Consider the following 18,457-nt stretch of genomic DNA (forward strand, 5'->3'; position numbering starts at 1 on the left):
GGAAAAGAGGGGGAGGAACAAAAAAAAACAAAAAAAAAAAAAAAAAAAAAAAAAAAGGGAGAGAAAGAATAAGAGAAAGAACAAGAAAGAAGGCTAGAGAGAGGGATGGGGAAAAAAAAAAAAAAAAAAAAACACAAGAAATTAGGATAGAGAGAGATAAAAGGGAAAGAAAGGAGAACATAGAAAGAGGTGGTACATCCTAAAATGTACCATGGGTTTTAATACTGTACAAGTGGAGAGGACTCGGAGGGCACTATATGTCCGTGGGTTAGGGGCGCAAGTTACTTATCTTGCCTTGGGTGCTGACAAACCACGTTACTAAAATAATTTTACTGTTAGGGGTCCCCACAACTCTGGAAATTTTATCAAGGGGTCACGGCAATAGAAAGGTTGAGAACCACTGGTTTAAAACAGACACATTGGTTGTCAACATGATTTTGACTCCAGCACTGTCCGTTTCGCCACACTTAAACATGTACCGCACATGTACGGGGCGGAGGAATTGACACAACTCTGTTGCAGTTAGAAACTAAGTGGATACATACCCTAGATGCCATTAAAAATCCTGGTTTAAAACTAATATATCAGTTTCAAGTCTTTTCTTTAGTCATGGCAGCGTTTGCACAAATTATTATATTCCTTCAGTAATTTTATATTTCAAAAATCCATTGATTTAATGTGTCTTCGCTCGCTATTATTTGGTCTTTGTTTGAGGGCCCCTGGCCACTATGCAATCGCATTAGCCGATTCCCTCCCCTCTTCATGATCTGGCTATTCACCGTTTTTTGCTTTGGACTCCTTGACCACCCTGGGGCCACCTATACAATTCTCAGGTCAATTGCCTGTATTTGTTATTATTCTAAATTTTTGTCTTCACATATGTATTCATTACCAAATCAATTGTTTTTTTGATGTAATGTGTTTTCTAATGTAAATATTTTTGTCCCTGTGATATTGTATCATCATTTTCTTTATTTCATATTGTATGTTCTATGCATTCTCTTTATGTTTCATACATGCTGCTTGATTTGGGGATGCGCTTTGGTAGATGTGGGATGGATTTATGCCTGCATTGGAGCTCTGCATTGCATTCCTTTGTCCCACTGATCCATTCCCCCCACCTGTCCGCCCCTTCCCTTTCCCCACATTTCCCCATCCTCTTCTTGTTCTCCCGCTGTCTCTGCAGCGCGTGGGGCCCGCTCTTGTGGGGTAGGTATCTTTAGCACTACCCGTGGCTGTATGGACACCCAAGGGCCTTTTGTTCTTTGACACTGGACACGCCTTTTGGGGTCATGTGACGCGATTGACGTCACGCCAGGCATTGTAGGCCTTGAATGTGGATATTGCGCAGGCGCGATGGCCGCTTCTCGTCCGCTCCAGGGTCGACCGGGTGAGGGGATATAAAAGCAGACTGAGCCAGCGGTCTATTGCTGGTTCTTCAGGGGCGCTGCTTTTGCCCTCGTGTCTCTAGAAGCTTAGTATAACGGCTAAGGGCTTACTGCCCACACGTCCTATTTTCATTATGCCATTCAGCTCTTTAAAAAGGGGAGTTCCACCCTAAATTGGAACTTCTGCTCATCGGATTCCCCCCCCCCCCCCAGTGCCTCAATTGGCACCTTTCAGGGGGGAGGGGGGGTGCAGATACCTGTATAATACAGGTATCTGCACCCACTTCCGGGAATAGCTGCAAATGCCTGATGCCCCCCCCCATTGTGTTCTGGGAAACACACAGTTCCCACAACACAACAGGGACCAGTGTAGATGCGCATGCACAGTAGGGAACCGGGCAGTGAAGCTGCAACGCTTCAGTTCCCGATTCCCTGACCAAGGATGGCGGTGGGGGCAGCCGAGAGACAAGCGTTCGATCGGCTTCCGACATCACTGGACCCTGGGACAGGTAAGTGTCCATTTATTAAAAGTCAGCAGCTGCAGTATTTGTAGATGCTGGCTTTTAATATTTTTTTGTTTAAGGTGGAGCTCCTCTTTAAATCTTCTATTTTTCTTTTTTGCCATTATAGTTTTATTGGTCACTTCTTGCCCCCTGCAGCCACACTACGGTGGTGTAGGGTTGCCACCCTCGGGACGGACCCCGTGGCGGCGGGCATACTGGGGTAGGTATTGGGTTGTTGATTTTCTACCTGTGGGAGGGTTGGATCTCAATGCCAGGTCGTTTTCATTCCCAAGTCACGCAGCATGTCTCTTTTTTGTATCTATGCAGTACCAAATTTATGCCATGTCCCTTATCTCTTCTTTTTTCTTTTCATAGAGCTATCTCTTAAATAAATATCGGTCACGCCTTATTCCCCTGAGGAAGCTAATGTCTTGGCGAAACATGTAGGGAAGACCTGACCTATAAAACAATACAAAGGCCTATACCACTCTGGCCAATTGTAAACTAGAAGTGCTCCTTTATTTTTAATTCCTATTTGAATATCTGTTTATGTATATTTGTTTTTTTGATACCATGTAATAAAATTTATATTTTTTTTAACTGAATCGTTTTGGCACCGCAATAATCCCAATCCCCTCTACTTCTTTTCTAATTAATCATTGGGATGAGGTGCCTTATCTAACTTGGACATATCTGCCACTTTCTCCAATTTTTTGTAGAACAGGAAGTGTGTTATTGGCAGGATCAAAAGCTAAAAATAAATAAAAAGGTATACAAATACAGTAGATCAGCAGTAATGTGGAGTTAGGTACACTCACCTTTGTGTATGTGGTATGAAGGAGGGTGGCATTTCAGTGTGGGAATTCTTTCTGGGAAATAAAGCAATCATGGTCTGTGCAAAACAAAACAACACACACAATTAGGGGAAATTAACCACTTTAACACCAGGCATTTTTCTGTGTACATGTAAAAATCTGTATTTTTTGCTAGGTACGGTATATACTCGAGTATAGGCCGACCCGAATATAAGCAGAGGGACCTAATTTTACCACAAAAGAACTGGGAAAACTTATTGACTCGAGTATAAGCCTAGGGTGGGAAAATGCAGCAGCTACTGGGTAAACAACGCCCATCTGCAGCCTCACTGTGCCCACTTGCAGCTTCATTGTGCCCATCTGCAGCCGTACCTTTGATTACTAAAACCGCACGTGTCTCCCGCTGTGTTATGCAGTCTGTTCGGCCGTCCACTGTAACAAAGCCCCGCCTCCTCCTCATCTGTGATAGACGGAACGCTGATACAGTTTCCCAGTATATCGGTGTTCCTTCCTTCACAGACGAGGAGGAGGCGGGGCTTTGTTACAATGGACAGCCGACTACATAACACAGCGGGAGACACACGCTGTTTTAGTAATCAAAGGTACGGCTGCTGTACAGCTCACTCGAGTACAAGCCGAAGGGAGGGGGGGGGGGGGGGGGGGGGTTTAACCTAAAAAAATGGGCCCTATAGAATAAAATGGGTGCTGCAATTTTGATATTTGCACAGTGTATTTTGTCAAACGCAATTTTTGGGGAAAATACACTTTTTTAAAATTTTAAATGCACAAAAATATAATACCCAATTGTTTCGGAAATTATAAAAGCTGATGTTACAGCGAGTAAATAGATACCAAACATGTCACGGTTTAAAATTGTGCATGCCTGTGCAGCAGCGACAAACGGTGTAAGTTTGCTTATCTATAGGCGACGCTTTAAAAGCCTTTACAGTTTACACAGGAGGTCTGGACCTAGAATTACTTCCCTCTATCTGAAACCTCATGTGTGGGGTGATCGCGGTCTGAGCATGTGCGGAACCGACGTGTGCATTCGCCTTTGCATGCGACTATATGGGGACGGGGGCACTTAAAAACATTTTTTTAATAGTTTATCTTTACTTTTTTTTTTTTTTTATTTATCACTTTTATTTTTATCACTGGGAATACAAATATACCCTGTAATAGCAATAGGCAATGATAGGTACTTTTTTTTTTTAGAGATCTGGGGTCTACTAGATCCCAGATTCCTCCTCTGCCCTTAAAAGCATACCAAGATCAGTATGATCAGATTTTTTTTTTTGAAACCCATCAGGGTTCGTTTACAATCACAGAACCGGAAGTGATTAAATGCTCCATAGTTTCCTATACCATAGAGAAGAGCGGAGCCCTTCCAGTCTCTGTTCAGTTCTATTTAACCGCTGGTTGATCACTCTGATCTCCCAGTGAGAAGGTGGTGGTGGTGGGGGGGGGGGGTTTACACAATACCGAGATGATGCCTGCAGCTGCAGTTTTTTAATTAGGCGTCCCAGCTGACGGCCTCCACTACACAGCTGTGCGTCTCTTTGACGCCAGCTGATTGGAGCCCGTCCTATACTTAAACCGGCCCCACTCATCCCCTGCCAAAGCGCTCTATATGCCGGATGCAGGACTGCGTGGTTGGCCGTGTCTACATTTCTATCCTCTATAGGTATGTCTATTTACTTTTTTCCCCATTCTCCTTCTTAAAGACCATTATTATAAATGCAGTATACTTCCCTTCTTAGTATTCATTCATCTTTAGTTATACGGCTGTAGTGTTTTTGCCCGTTCACCACCTCCTAATCCTGCTATGGCTCTATTCTATTTCCTGCAGGCTATGGGGAATCTATACATATGGCTTTCTTAGCTCCACATTTGTTTTTGACATATGGACTAGGTTTGGCAGCAATCAGACATATACTTCAACAAAAATTGGATTCCGATCCCATTTATAATGAATTCATCATTGAACTGCTCGAGTACATCCTCACTCACAATGTTTTCACCTTCCTCGGCTCCCACTACCTCCAGATGCAGGGGGCAGCGATGAGGACCTGTTGTGCCCCATCGTATGACAACCTGTACCTGGGGGAGTGGGAGAAAACCCTCCTTTTAGATGGCAACATCACTCAATATACAAACCACATTCAGGGGTGGTACCGATACATAGACGACATTTTTATCGTCTGGGAGGGCCCCTCGGATGTAATCGAGCAGTTCATATCCAGGATGAATAAGAATGACTTCAATTTGACATTCACAATGTCCTTTAACAACACTCATGTAACTTTTTTAGACATTGAAATCTTCAAAGATGAACAGGGTAAGCTTTCTACTAAGCTCTTTAGAAAAAGCACTGCTGGCAACACCATATTGCATGCTGCTAGCTTCCACCCCAAACCTCTAATTGATTCCATACCCTACTCGCAATACATCAGGATTAAGCGCAACTGCACAGATAATGAAACCTTCCTTAAAGAAGCTGCTGCCCTTCGCGACAGACTACTAATACGCGGATACTCTCACAAATCCCTAAAAAGGGCTTTTAAAAAAGCAACTGACAAACCCAGACAAACGCTCCTCCATTCTACCAAACAACAAAGAGATACACGTCACCTTAGTATCATTACAACTTATAATCAACACCAGCAAATCAAAAGAATAATTGAAAGATACTGGCACTTATTGGTTCTCGACCCTAGTCTGGGCCATCTAGTACCAGAAAAACCCGCTTTTACATTTAGGAGAGCAACTTCTATTGGCGACAAAATCACCAACAGTGAATTTAGATCAACGACAACTCATTGTAAATACAGGGGAACATTTGCCTGCGGTACTTGCCACTACTGTGGCTACATGCTGACCCAGAGAAATCCCACTCTCCCTAATGGGAAAACCTTTTTTCCGAAACATTTTGCTAACTGCAGGACCACTGGAGTGGTTTATCTACTCCAGTGTAACTGCGGTTGCTTTTACATAGGAAAGACTAAACTTGAGTTTTGGCGAAGAGCATACAGGCATATTCTGTCTATGAAAACAGCTGACCCTGATCTCCCTCTGGGTCGGCATGTGGCTCTGGTACATGGAGGCAAGTTTCCTGCTATCAAATTCTTAATCTTGGATCGTATACATCCTAACCCCAGAGGGGGAGACTGGAATAAAATTTTACTCCAGAGAGAACTAAAATGGATTCATTTATTAAAGGCCACTGTACCCCCGGGCCTCAATGAGGCTGTCTGTTTTAAACCCTTTTTAGAAGGCTTCAATTCCGGGGGAATGGAAAAATAATTCCTTGTTTCCCCCTTCTCATCTTCTCCCAGTTCCCTCCCTTCCTCTTCCCTCCCCTCCCTTCTCCCCTCCATAAATCACGGGTCCTAATATCTGCTGTGTTTTCCTTTGTGTTATCCCATTTAACTTTGTACACCAAGCTGATTGTTGGGCCTCATACATACCTCCCATATATTTTTTTTTTTTTTTTTCTTTACCCTAATTTCCATTCCAAACTGTGTACCCTATTTTATTAATCGGCATTTTTCAGGGAACCATGTATCAGATCCAAACAATCAGCTTGGTTGGTTCCCCTTCAGGAACCCCCCTTTTTCTGTTAATATATCATTTGTCTGGTCTTTATTTTGTGTCAGCATTAATGTACCCTAAACCTGCTGGTTAGGTCCTCTGTCGTCCAATGCCAGATTCTCTATTGGATGTTTCTGTTAGTGTCTCTGCCTATTATAATGTCTTGTATAAAGAGATCATTCTGCCTGTTATGCCATCAATCCTTTTGCTTACCCCATTATTATACTGTTTAACATTCAATTCTGTTTGCCCTTTCTTGTAAAAGAGTTGATGCTCTGTGACTTGTCCCAGTCCTTTCTCCATATACTTTCATTGAAGCCACTGAGATCTAGCAGGGCTAACGTTCAAATCCTATATACTAATTTCTAATTGATTACCGTCTTAGGTTGTCTTGAATTTTTATAATTTATCATTTTTTACTTTCCCACACTCCTTTTTTGGTTTTTCCTACCTCACCTAGGAGGTATATATTCCCAGATGTTTTTCTTTTTTTCTTTTTATGGCCAATTTTCCCACTCCCCGCCCCCCCCCCCCCCCCGAGGCGCGCGCAGCCAGAGCGGCTGCCCGGCACGGAAAACCACCCCAGAATGGTTTCCCTGGGGCGGCGCTCAGGGAGGTTGTTGGGCGTTGTTCCACCTTATGCCCACCACCTCCATGTTGCCACTCCGGCGAGCATGCCCAGTTCGTCGGATGGGCACTTCCGTGTCGGTGGGGCGGGTGTGCGCGACGTCGCTCCAACGTCAGTGCGCCTTCGCGCATGCGCGGTAGGGGCGGCGCCGCGCACCCTCACCTCGGGAGGTTTTAATTAGGCGTCCCAGCTGACGGCCTCCACTACACAGCTGTGCGTCTCTTTGACGCCAGCTGATTGGAGCCCGTCCTATACTTAAACCGGCCCCACTCACCCCCTGCCAAAGCGCTCTATATGCCGGATGCAGGACTGCGTGGTTGGCCGTGTCTACATTTCTATCCTCTATAGGTATGTCTATTTACTTTTTTCCCATTCTCCTTCTCAAAGACCATTATTATAAATGCAGTATACTTCCCTTCTTAGTATTCATTCATCTTTAGTTATACGGCTGTAGTGTTTTTGCCCGTTCACCACCTCCTAATCCTGCTATGGCTCTATTCTATTTCCTGCAGGCTATGGGGAATCTATACATATGGCTTTCTTAGCTCCACATTTGTTTTTGACATATGGACTACACACCATTATGCCAATTCTGTCCACAGTACTCCAGTTTAACCATAAAAAAAAAAAAAAAAAAAAATATCTCTTACGAGGCATGTATTCATTTGGGCATATATTTTCAATATATATCTCTATTTATGAAATTTCTCTATAATGCATAAATCCGTTTTAATAATCATATATATATATATATATACATACATACTTTTATTACCCCAGTTTTCTATATGGCATATCATTCTGTAACTTACATTCAGTCCCTCTCCTGCTGCATTGCCTCAACTATTTTGTTACCTATATATGTAAACTTGACAGCAGGCACCTTAATATAAAATATATATATATATATATTTGTTGCATACCTATTTGGTCCGTCATTTTTGCATTCACTTACATACATTGAATTCCTGTTAAGGTACCTTAATTCTTTCATTTTTAGGGGCGCCTTCCTGTGACCTCAGCATATCGCTCTGGCTTGCGCATGCCCGGGTCGGGCGGGATGGACATAGTGTCATACTCCTCTATGGAGATTGCTGCTTACCTTCCTGCAGCTTATACCATCTAAGAACAGCACTTATACCTACTACATCTTAACTGCCCACTTCTACACCCTGCTCTTTCTCAGTGGTTTTTCGTTTTAAACTTCCCACAAGCAGTTAATGGAACTTTTCCAGGTAGGTGATCAATGGATCATTCAAACCCCCTACTGGATATCTACTGACAACCTTTGCATTATTTGACTTTTGTCTACACACTCTTATTCTCTTATATTTTTTTCAATTAACTTAGATGAACCCCTCTTTTCGACTATGCCCCTGAAGAAGGACCCTAGAAACATTAAACACCCCGAAACGCGTCGGGCTTGAAAAGAGTTTTCTGGTTTCTTTTCATCATTGCCTATTGCTTGATTGTCTACTGTGTTTACTAAGTAGTACTGCTTTGTTACCTATGATATCCACTTTGTTTTTAACATTTGTATTTTCCAATTGAATAAAATATATATTCTTTTATCCTGTATTATAGTTTCTACTTCTAATTTTTCTCTGTTATGCACATGCCGGGAAAGTCCACCTAGGGGAACCTTTTCTTGTGTTTATGTACTACTGGATGTGGCACGGCTTTCCTCCTAAACAAGTTGGTCTTCCTTTCTTTGTTCATTGTCTTTTTTTATTTGTAGCGCAAAAAATAAAAAAATTAAAAAAAACACAGAGGTGATCAAATACCAGACCATCCCAGTGCCTGCTACAGTGTGATCGGGCGGCTCTGGCGGAGCGTGTGATGTCATGGTGCAATGGAGCCAAGTAGAGCGGCCAGAGCCTCGTGTGCGGGTCTGTGGGACGGGAGCAAGGCAAGCTGGGACCGGGACCGTCAGTGCTGTTTAGACTGGAGGGAGCGCTTGGCTTGGAGAGAGATTGTCACTGTGACTCAGGAGGGGACGTGTTGTGTCAGTGAGGTGTCATCATCATCTGCTGTCAGTGTCACTGTGAGAGTCAATTTTATGTGTGTGGCCGCCCATTCTAATTTCTTGTCCTCCTAAGTCCTGTCCCTGAGCTACTTACTATATCAAAAATAAAAAAAAGAATGTTTTTAAATCATATTGCTAATTGCATATTGTACTTGTTTGTAGCCTAAATACAGTAAAACCTTGGTTTGAGAGTAACTTGGTTTGAGAGCGTTTTGCAAGACAAGCAAAATGTTTTAATAAATTTTGCCTTGATATACAAGCGATGTCTTGATCTAAGAGTAGTGTCATGTCACAACAGAGTATAAAAAAAGAAGAGAGGAGCCTCTAAGTGTAGCAATATGGTTACATTTAATGAAGGTACAACATTTAGCAACTTATTGCTACACTTAGAGGCGCCTCTCTTCACTTATAGGCTGCTTTCACACTGGGGCGGTAGGGGGCGTCGGCGGTAAAACAGCACTATTTTTAGTGCTGTTTTACCGCGGTATTCGGCCGCTAGCGGTGCGGTTTTTAACCCCCCGCTGGCGGCCGAAAAAAGGTTAAAACCACTCGTATAGCGCGGCTATAGCCGTGTATGGCCGCGGTATAGCCGCGCTGTCCCATTGATTTCAAAGGGCATGAGCGGTTTAGGAGCGGTGAATACACCGCTCCAAGGATGCAGCTTGCAGATTTTTTCTTCTCCTGCCAGCGCACCGCTTCAGTGTGAAAGCCCTCGGGCTTTCACACTGAGCAAACAGCAGCGGCTGTTTTGGGTCGGTTTGCAGGCGATATTTTCAGCGCAATAACGCCTGCAAACCGCCCCAGCGTGAAAGAGGTCTTATACTCTAAAAAAAAATAAATAAAATGCATCGATATACAAGAGCTTTGAATTACAAGCATGTTTCTGGAACTAATTATGTTCGCAAGCCAAGGTTTTACTGTACTCTCATTTGCACATAAAAGTGTAATTTTGTAACTTTTGGAAATGCCAGTAAAAACTTGGCTGTTGTGTCAGTAAATTTCAATCTGTTGGTTGGCAACACTGCTCAGAGCTCACCCAGGACCCAAATGCAGGAGGGGGGGGATTAATACAAAGATATCGTATAGGGTTATGATGCGACAAGGTTAGAAGCCAGCAATGCGATTCAACCTGGCAGCACACACAATTCTTTTGAGAAGAAGACTGCCACAACTGAATAGGAGCAGACATAACTAAAAGTAGATTTTGGAAATGAGAAAAAAAAAAAAAAAAAAAAAGCTAATTAATCCCAGATTTACAGTAAAAATTTTGGTGGCTTCACTGGTTCAAATCCCCAGTTTGCAGCAGGAGCCTTGGGTGACCATCTCATGCCATGTGTCACATAGACAGAGAAGGAAGTGGCTCGGGCTCAGCAGCGAAGGACACACAAGACATGCAAAACGTGTTGCCAGCAACAGTGTGCGTCAGCTCCTTGATTATCCACTAGAATTTTTTTTTTTTTTTTACGAAAAGTAGTTAAAAAAAAAAAAGGGACACTTTCATGAATTTAAATAAAAAGTTAGCCCAATTTTTTTGTATAATGTGAAAGATGATATATATATATATATATATATATATATATATATATATATATATATATATATATATATATATATATATATATATATATATATATATATATATATATATATATATATATATATATATATATATATACATATACATACACACACACACACACACACACACATACATACATACATACATACATACATACACACACACATACACACACACACACACACACACACACACACACACACATATAGATAGATATACATACGCACACACACACACACACACACACACACGTCTATGATCTGCTCTTATACTTAGTCCTCAGCCTGCTTAGCCCACTGACTGCTAAATCAAGATAATGAAATTCTTACTTACCGGTGTTGTGCCGAGAATGGCTTCCCCGTCGAAATCTGTTCCCCCTGTCTCTCGGCGGAGATCGGAACTCCGCCTCTCCAGCCCTCTGCACTGCCGCTCCTCCTACTCTTCCCCGAATGCTAAACATCCTTCTACCGTCCCCGCCCCCGTGCGCGTCCCTGTACAATGTTATTAGTCCATCCACACAAATATATATGTATATATTATCACTCCTATATATGTATATATTATCACTCCTTATAAAATATATATGTAGTACAATATTATTACTCCTTATAATATATATATATATATATATATATATATATATATATATATATATATATATATATATATATATATATATATATTATATCTATATGTGTGTATGTATGTATATCTATATATACATATACATACACACACATATAGATTATTTATATAGAGAGAGAGAGAGAGAGATATCTATCTATCTATATAAACTATACACACGTCATCATTATTATCCCTTCATATTAATGGGTCTAATTTATTCTTACCCCTCCTACGTCTTCATTATTATCCCGCCTATTATTTACTATTATTTATTGAACACTGGAAATTCTCCCCACAGTCCCTATTATTATTATTATTACTACCACCTATTATATATCTATCAGTATACACGTCATCATTATCATCTCTTCCTATTATTTTATCTAATTTTTTATTGCCCCTCCTATTATTTTATTTATTATTACACCTCCTATTATTTTATATTCATTGTTAATCTTTCTATTATTTTATATTATTGTTACACCTCCTATTCATTTTATCTAATTTATTATTACCCCCTCCCAGTGGCAGATGGTGCTGAAAATTTTTGGGAGGGGCGCAAACAAACTGAAAAAATCTGAAAAAAAAAAAAATCTTTAAACGCAGCCACTGTGTACATCTGTTTTTCTGACTGCTCTACTCTTTGTATCGATCATCCTCACTCTTCCTTCTTACCCCAGACCCTTTCTGTCCAGGGGAAGCGGATTTTGATAGCAAGCTGACTATTGCTATCGAATCTGGTTCCCCCTCCCAATATAGCTTCCAGAGCATTTCAAGGGTTAAAAACACTTGTATATGGCTTATCTGACTGCTCTACTCTTTGTATAAATCATCCTTACTCTTCCTTCTTACCCCAGGCCCTTTCTGTCCAGGTGAAATGGATTCTGATAGCAAGCTGACTATTGCTATCGAATCTGGTTCCCCCTCCCAATATAGCTTCCAGAGCATTTCAAGGGTTAAAAACACTTGTATATGGCTTATCTGACTGCTCTACTCTTTGTATAAATCATCCTTACTCTTCCTTCTTACCCCAGACCCTTTCTGTCCAGGTGAAACGGATTAAGATAGCAAGCTGACTGTGTGTTAAATTTGGTGTTATCGCTCTTACTTTCTCATTCTGGTCACTGGAAGTTCAACATGGCACCCCATGGCTAGGGATGAGCCGAACACCCCCCCGGTTTTGTTCGCATCCAGAACATGCGAACAGGCAAAAAATTAGTGCGAACACCGTTAAAGTCTATGGGACACGAACATGAATAATCAAAAGTGCTAATTTTAAAGGCTTATATGTAAGTTATTGTCATAAGAAGTGTTTGGGGACCTGGGTCCTGCCACTGGGGACATGTATCAATGCAACAAAAAGTTTTAAAAACTGATGTTTTTCAGGAGCAGTGATTTTACTAATGCTTAAAGTGAAACAATAAAAGTGTAATATTCCTTTAAATTTCGTACCTGGGGGGTGTCTATAGTATGCCTTTAAAGTGGCGCATGTTTCCCGTGTTTAGAACAGTCTGACAGCAAAATGACATTTCTAAAGGAAAAAAAGTCATGTAAAACTACTATCGCTAGCGCCGGCTATAATGAATTGTCGGTCCGGCAATACACATAAAAGTTTATTGCTAAAAACGGCATGGAATTTCCCCACAGGGGAACCCCGAACCAAAATGTAAAAAAAAATGGTGTGGGGTCCCCCCAAAAATCCATTCCAGACCCTTATCCGAGCACGCAAACTGGCAGGCCGCAGCAAAAGAGGGGGGACGAGAGAGCGCCCCCCCTTCTGAACCATACCAGGCCACATGCCCTCAACATTGGGAGGGTGCTTTGGGGTAGCCCCCCAAAGCACCTTGTCCCCATGTTGATGGGGAGAAGGGCCTCATCCCCACAACCCTTGCCTGATGGTTTTGGGGGTCTGCGGGCGGGGGGCTTATCGGAATCTGGAAGCCCCCCTTAACAAGGGGACCCCCAGATCCCGCCCCCCGTGTGAATTGGTAATGGGGTACAAATGTACCCCTACCATTTCACAAAAAAAGTGTCCAAAAGGTTAAAAAACACAAAACAGTTTTTGACAAGTCCTTTATTAATTTCTTCTTCTTTCCGCTTCTTCTTCCATCTTCTTTCTTCTGGTCTTCCTTCGGTGTTCTTCTACTGCCTCCATCTTCTTCTTCTTCCTCTGCTCTTCTCGTCCCGCATCTTTCTCCGGCTTCTCCTCCGCTCCGTCCGCACGATCCGCCTCAGTGGGAGTCTTCCGCTGTGTGACGCTTCGGTTCTTCTGACACTTCTTATATAACGGAGGGCGGGGCGTGTCCCCGCCCCCTCTGACAACACGGGGAAAGCCATAGGAAAGTCCCAGGAAGTCCCTGTGCGTCACCGGGTGGCCCCGCCCTTCGCTATGTAAGAAGTGTCAGAAGAACCGAAGCGTCACGCGGCGGAAGACTCCCACTGAGGCGGATCATGCGGACAGAGCGGAGAAGAAGCCGCAGGAAGATGCAGGATGAGAAGAGCGGAGGAAGAAGAAGATGGAGAAGAAGAAGATGGAGAAGAATAAGATGGAGGAAGAAGAAAATGAACACCGAAGGAAAACCAGAAGAAAGAAGATGGAAGAAGAAGCGGAAAGAAGAAGAAACTAATAAAGGACTTGTCAAAAACCGTCTCATGCGTTTAACCTTTTTGACACTTTTTTTGTGAAATGGTAGTGGTACATTTTTACCCCATTACCAATTCACACAGGGGGGTGAGATCTGGGGGTCCCCTTGTTAAAGGGTGCTTCCAGATTCCGCTAAGCCCCCCGCCCGCAGACCCCCACAACCACCGGGCAAGGCTTGTGGGGATGAGGTCCTTCTCCCAAAAGCACCCTCCCAATGTTGAGGGCATGTGGCCTGGTATGGTTAAGGAGGGGGGGCGCTCTCTCGTTCCCCCCTCTTTTCCTGCGGCCTGCCAGGTTGCGTGCTCGGATAATGGTCTGGTATGGATTTATGGGGGGACCCCACGCCGTTTTTTTTTTTTTTTTGGCGCGGGGTTCCCCTTAATATCCATACCAGACCTGAAGGGCCTGGTATGGAATTTAGGGGGACCCCCACACAGTTTTTTTTTTTAATTTTGGTTCGGGGTTCCCTTGTGGGGAAACTCCATGCCGTTTTTATCAATGAACTTTTATGTGTATTGCCGGACCGACAATTCATTATAGCTGGCGCTAGCGATAGTAATTTTACATGACTTTTTTCCTTTAGAAATGTCATTTTGCTGTCAGACTGTTCTAATTACCGGAAACTTGCCCCCCTTTACAGGCATACTATAGACACATACTATAGAAGCCTGAGGAGCCGAGCGGACACAGGGGCCACAGCGGCCACTACAGAAGAGGAGGAAGCCCGTCACTCGGTAAGTGGGATTGGTTAGTGAAGTAACAGCCGAGTTGGGGGACGCGCCTGGCTGCATTTGATGGGCACAAATGGCTGCATATACTGGGCACAAGTAGCTGCGTATGATGGGCACAAGTGGCTGCGTATGAGGGGCACAAGTGGCTGCGTATGAGGGGCACAAGTGGCTGCGTATGAGGGGCACAAGTGGCTGCGTATGAGGGGCACAAGTGGCTGCGTATGAGGGGCACAAGTGGCTGCGTATGACGGGCACAAATTGCTGCATTTGATAGGCTGCAATTGATTGGGAGGGGGGGGGCTGGGGTGGTTTCAGTATTTTTCAGTTTGTTTGCGCCCCCCCAAAATTTTTGAGCACCAACCGCCACTGTCACAGACACTGCTCTATAATTTTCCTTGACCTCCCTTTTATGTATTTTGCAGGGCTTTGTACAGACAGATTTGTGTAAGCGGAGGCTCCATGTGTCAGGCTGCTGTTTTCGTTCCTGAACAGATTGAACAGCCCTTCACATTATGTACATCATGCAGTGTGGATGATCATATTGATGAGGAATGTCTTCTATACAAAGCCTTGGCCTCTCCCACAGGCACAGCTCTATATTTTTCCTGGACCTGCCATTGATATACACAGTGCTATCATGCATTGGGCCCGCCCCCCTTCAGCAGAGCGGGCTAGGGGCGAGGGCAGAGCTGGAGGCGGTGCAGCTTAATATTTTCTCTCGACCTTGGTCCCGTTGATATACACAGTGCTAAGTTGCAAGGGGGCCCGCCCCCCTTCTCCAGAGCAGGCTAGGGGCGGGGCTGGAGGAGGTGCTGCCGATTATGTAATTAAGCAACTCGCGCCGCCTCCGCCTACCCACTCGAGTCTATAATTTTTCTCAACTAAAAATGAGCGTCTGCACATGCGCGGTATAGGCATGGTGAAGCAGCGCATGCGCAGTGGAGCCCCGCGATCAGCTGTTTTGTGATGTAGCCGCACCGGAAGTGATGCGGTCGAACTTCTGCACGAGTCAAGGTTTTATTTTAGCACACCGGCAGCCTCAGACCATGACACTCCCACCACCATGCTTGACTGTAGGCAAGACACACTTGTCTTTGTGCTCCTCACCTGGTTGCCCCCACACACGCTTGTCACCATCTGAACCAAATAAGTTCATCTTGGTCTCATCAGACCACAGGACATGGTTCCAGTAATCCATGTCCTTAGTCTGCTTGTCTTCAGCAAACTGTTTGCGGGTTTTCTTGTGCATCATCTTTAGAAGAGGCTTCCTTCTGGGATGACAGCCATGCAGACCAATTTGATGCAGTGTGCGACACTTATGCCGCGTACACACGAGCGGACTTTACGGCGGACTTTGCCCGGCGGACTTTTCGACGTACTTTCCGACGGACTTTGTGAATGAACGGACTTGCCTACACACAATCCACCAAAGTCCGTCGAATTCGTACGTGATGACGTACGACCGGACTAAAACAAGGAAGTTCATAGCCAGTAGCCAATAGCTGCCCTAGCGTGGCTTTTTGTCCGTCGAACTAGCATACAGATGGCGGACTTTTCGACCGGACTCGATTTCAACGGATAAATTTTAAACAAGTTTCAAATCTAAGTCCGTCCAACTTTTGAGAAAACAAAGTCCGCTGGAGCCCACACACGATCGAATTGTCCGACGAAATCCAGTCCGCCGGGCAAAGTCCGCCGTAAAGTCCGCCCGTGTGTACGCGGCATTACACTTACAGGCTGACCCCTTTAACCTCTGCAGCAATGCTGGCAGCACTTATACGTCTATTTCCAAAAAACAACCTCTGGATATGACGCTGATCACGTGTACTCGACCTCTTTGGTTGACCATGGCGAAGCCTGTTCTGAGTGGAACCTGTCCTGTTAAACCGCTGTATGGTCTTGGCCACCATGCTGCAGCTCAGTTTCAGGGTCTTGACAATCTTCTTATAGCCTAGGCCATCTTTATGTAGAGCAACAATTCTTTTTTTCAGATCCTCCCTCAGAGAGTTGTTTCCCATGAGGTGCCATGTTGAACTTCCAGTGACCAGTATGAGAGAGTGAGAGTGATAACACCAAATTTAACACACAGTCAGCTTGCTACCAGAATCCGTTCCCCCTGGATAGAAAGGGTCTGGGGTAAGAAAGAAGAGTGAGGATGATTTATACAAAGAGTAGAGCAGTCAGAGAAGCCATATACAAGTGTTTTTAACCCCTGAAATGCCGTGCAAGCTGTTTTGGGAGGGGGAACCAGATCCAATAGCAAGAGTCAACTCGCTATCAAAATCCGCTTCCCCTGGACAGAAAGGGCCTGGGGTAAGAAGGAAGAGTAAGGATGATTTATACAAAGAGTAGAGCAGTCAGAGAAGCCATATACAAGTGTTTTTAACCCTTGAAATGCTGTGGAAGCTATATTGGGAGGGGGAACCAGATTCGATAGCAATAGTCAGCTTGCTATCAAAATCCGCTTCCCCTGGACAGAAAGGGTCTGGGGTAAGAAGGAAGAGTGAGGATGATCGATACAAAGAGTAGAGCAGTCAGAAAAACAGATGTACACAGTGGCTGCGTTTAAAGATTTTTTTTTTTTCAGATTTTTTCAGTTTGTTTGCGCCCCCCCCAAAAATTTTCAGCACCATCTGCCACTGGGAGGGGGTAAGAATAAATTAGATAAAATGAATAGGAGGTGTAACAATAATATAAAATAATAGAAAGATTAACAATGAATATAAAATAATAGGAGGTGTAATAATAAATAAAATAATAGGAGGGGCAATAAAAAATTTGATAAAATAATAGGAAGAGATGATAATGATGACGTGTATACTGATAGATATATAATAGGTGGTAGTAATAATAATAATAATAGGGACTGTGGGGAGAATTTCCAGTGTTCAATAAATAATAGTAAATAATAGGCGGGATAATAATGAAGACGTAGGAGGGGTAAGAATAAATTAGACCCATTAATATGAAGGGATAATAATGATGACGTGTGTATAGTTTATATATATATATATATATATATATATATATATATATATATATATATATATATATATATATAGATAAATATCTCTCTCTATATAAATAATCTATATGTGTGTGTATGTATATGTATATAGATATACATACATACATACACACATATATATATATATATGGAGTAATAATATTGTACTACATATATATTTTATAAGGAGTGATAATATATACATATATAGGAGTGATAATATATACATATATATTTGTGTGGATGGACTAATAACATTGTACAGGGACGCGCACGGGGGCGGGGACGGTAGAAGGATGTTTAGCATTCGGGGAAGAGTAGGAGGAGCGGCAGTGCAGAGGGCTGGAGAGGCGGAGTTCCGATCTCCGCCGAGAGACAGGGGGAACAGATTTCGACGGGGAAGCCATTCTCGGCACAACACCGGACAGCAGAATAATAGCAGGGATCCCTAAATAATACAGGATAACCCCATTATATACATAAGTGCATACCTGCCGTGAGATGTAGCACACATATGTGCGCTGTTCCAAGGTTGCTGGAGACAGAGCTCCTGCGTATTAGAGGTACGCTGCAACTGGCGTATTATAATCTCAAAATGGCGCCTGCATGAGGTAATATACTCTGCCTGTGACTCCTCCCATTTTGGGAAGTCCGCAGACTATAGTCACTATGTGTTTTCTCCCAGCAGCTGTCCTTCCAGCATATGGGCCGCTCTGCTACAAAATGACTGACTGCTCAGAATGGGCAAAGTTCTTTGTTACATACATAAAGTACAGAGGACTTTCTGGGGTGGAAAAGAGGAATATTATCAAGTGTAAAATGTGTAAATGTGTAGAATCACCACCCCCCACCCCTTACACAATGAACTCATACCGGAAAAAGGTTAACCGATTGAGTGCCGGGACTTTTTCTCACTCA

The 18,457-nt window shown here is 43.3% G+C and overlaps 1 protein-coding gene across 1 annotated transcript in view; it reads right to left on the minus strand.

Moving 5' to 3' along the window:
• LOC141113560 (uncharacterized) overlaps positions 1–18,111 on the minus strand; it is a 42,602-nt gene extending 24,491 nt beyond the window's left edge. The window contains exons 1-2 of the mRNA XM_073606741.1: positions 18,031–18,111; positions 2,710–2,783 (exon numbers count right to left, since the gene is read on the minus strand). Coding sequence (XP_073462842.1) covers positions 2,710–2,780 — 71 coding nt within the window. The 5' untranslated portion in view covers positions 2,781–2,783; positions 18,031–18,111. The remainder of the gene's footprint in view (positions 1–2,709; positions 2,784–18,030) is intronic.
• Between the last annotated feature and the right edge of the window lie 346 nt (positions 18,112–18,457).

This window comes from Aquarana catesbeiana, linkage group LG12 (genome assembly GCF_042186555.1).
Source record: "Aquarana catesbeiana isolate 2022-GZ linkage group LG12, ASM4218655v1, whole genome shotgun sequence".
NCBI lineage: Eukaryota > Metazoa > Chordata > Amphibia > Anura > Ranidae > Aquarana > Aquarana catesbeiana.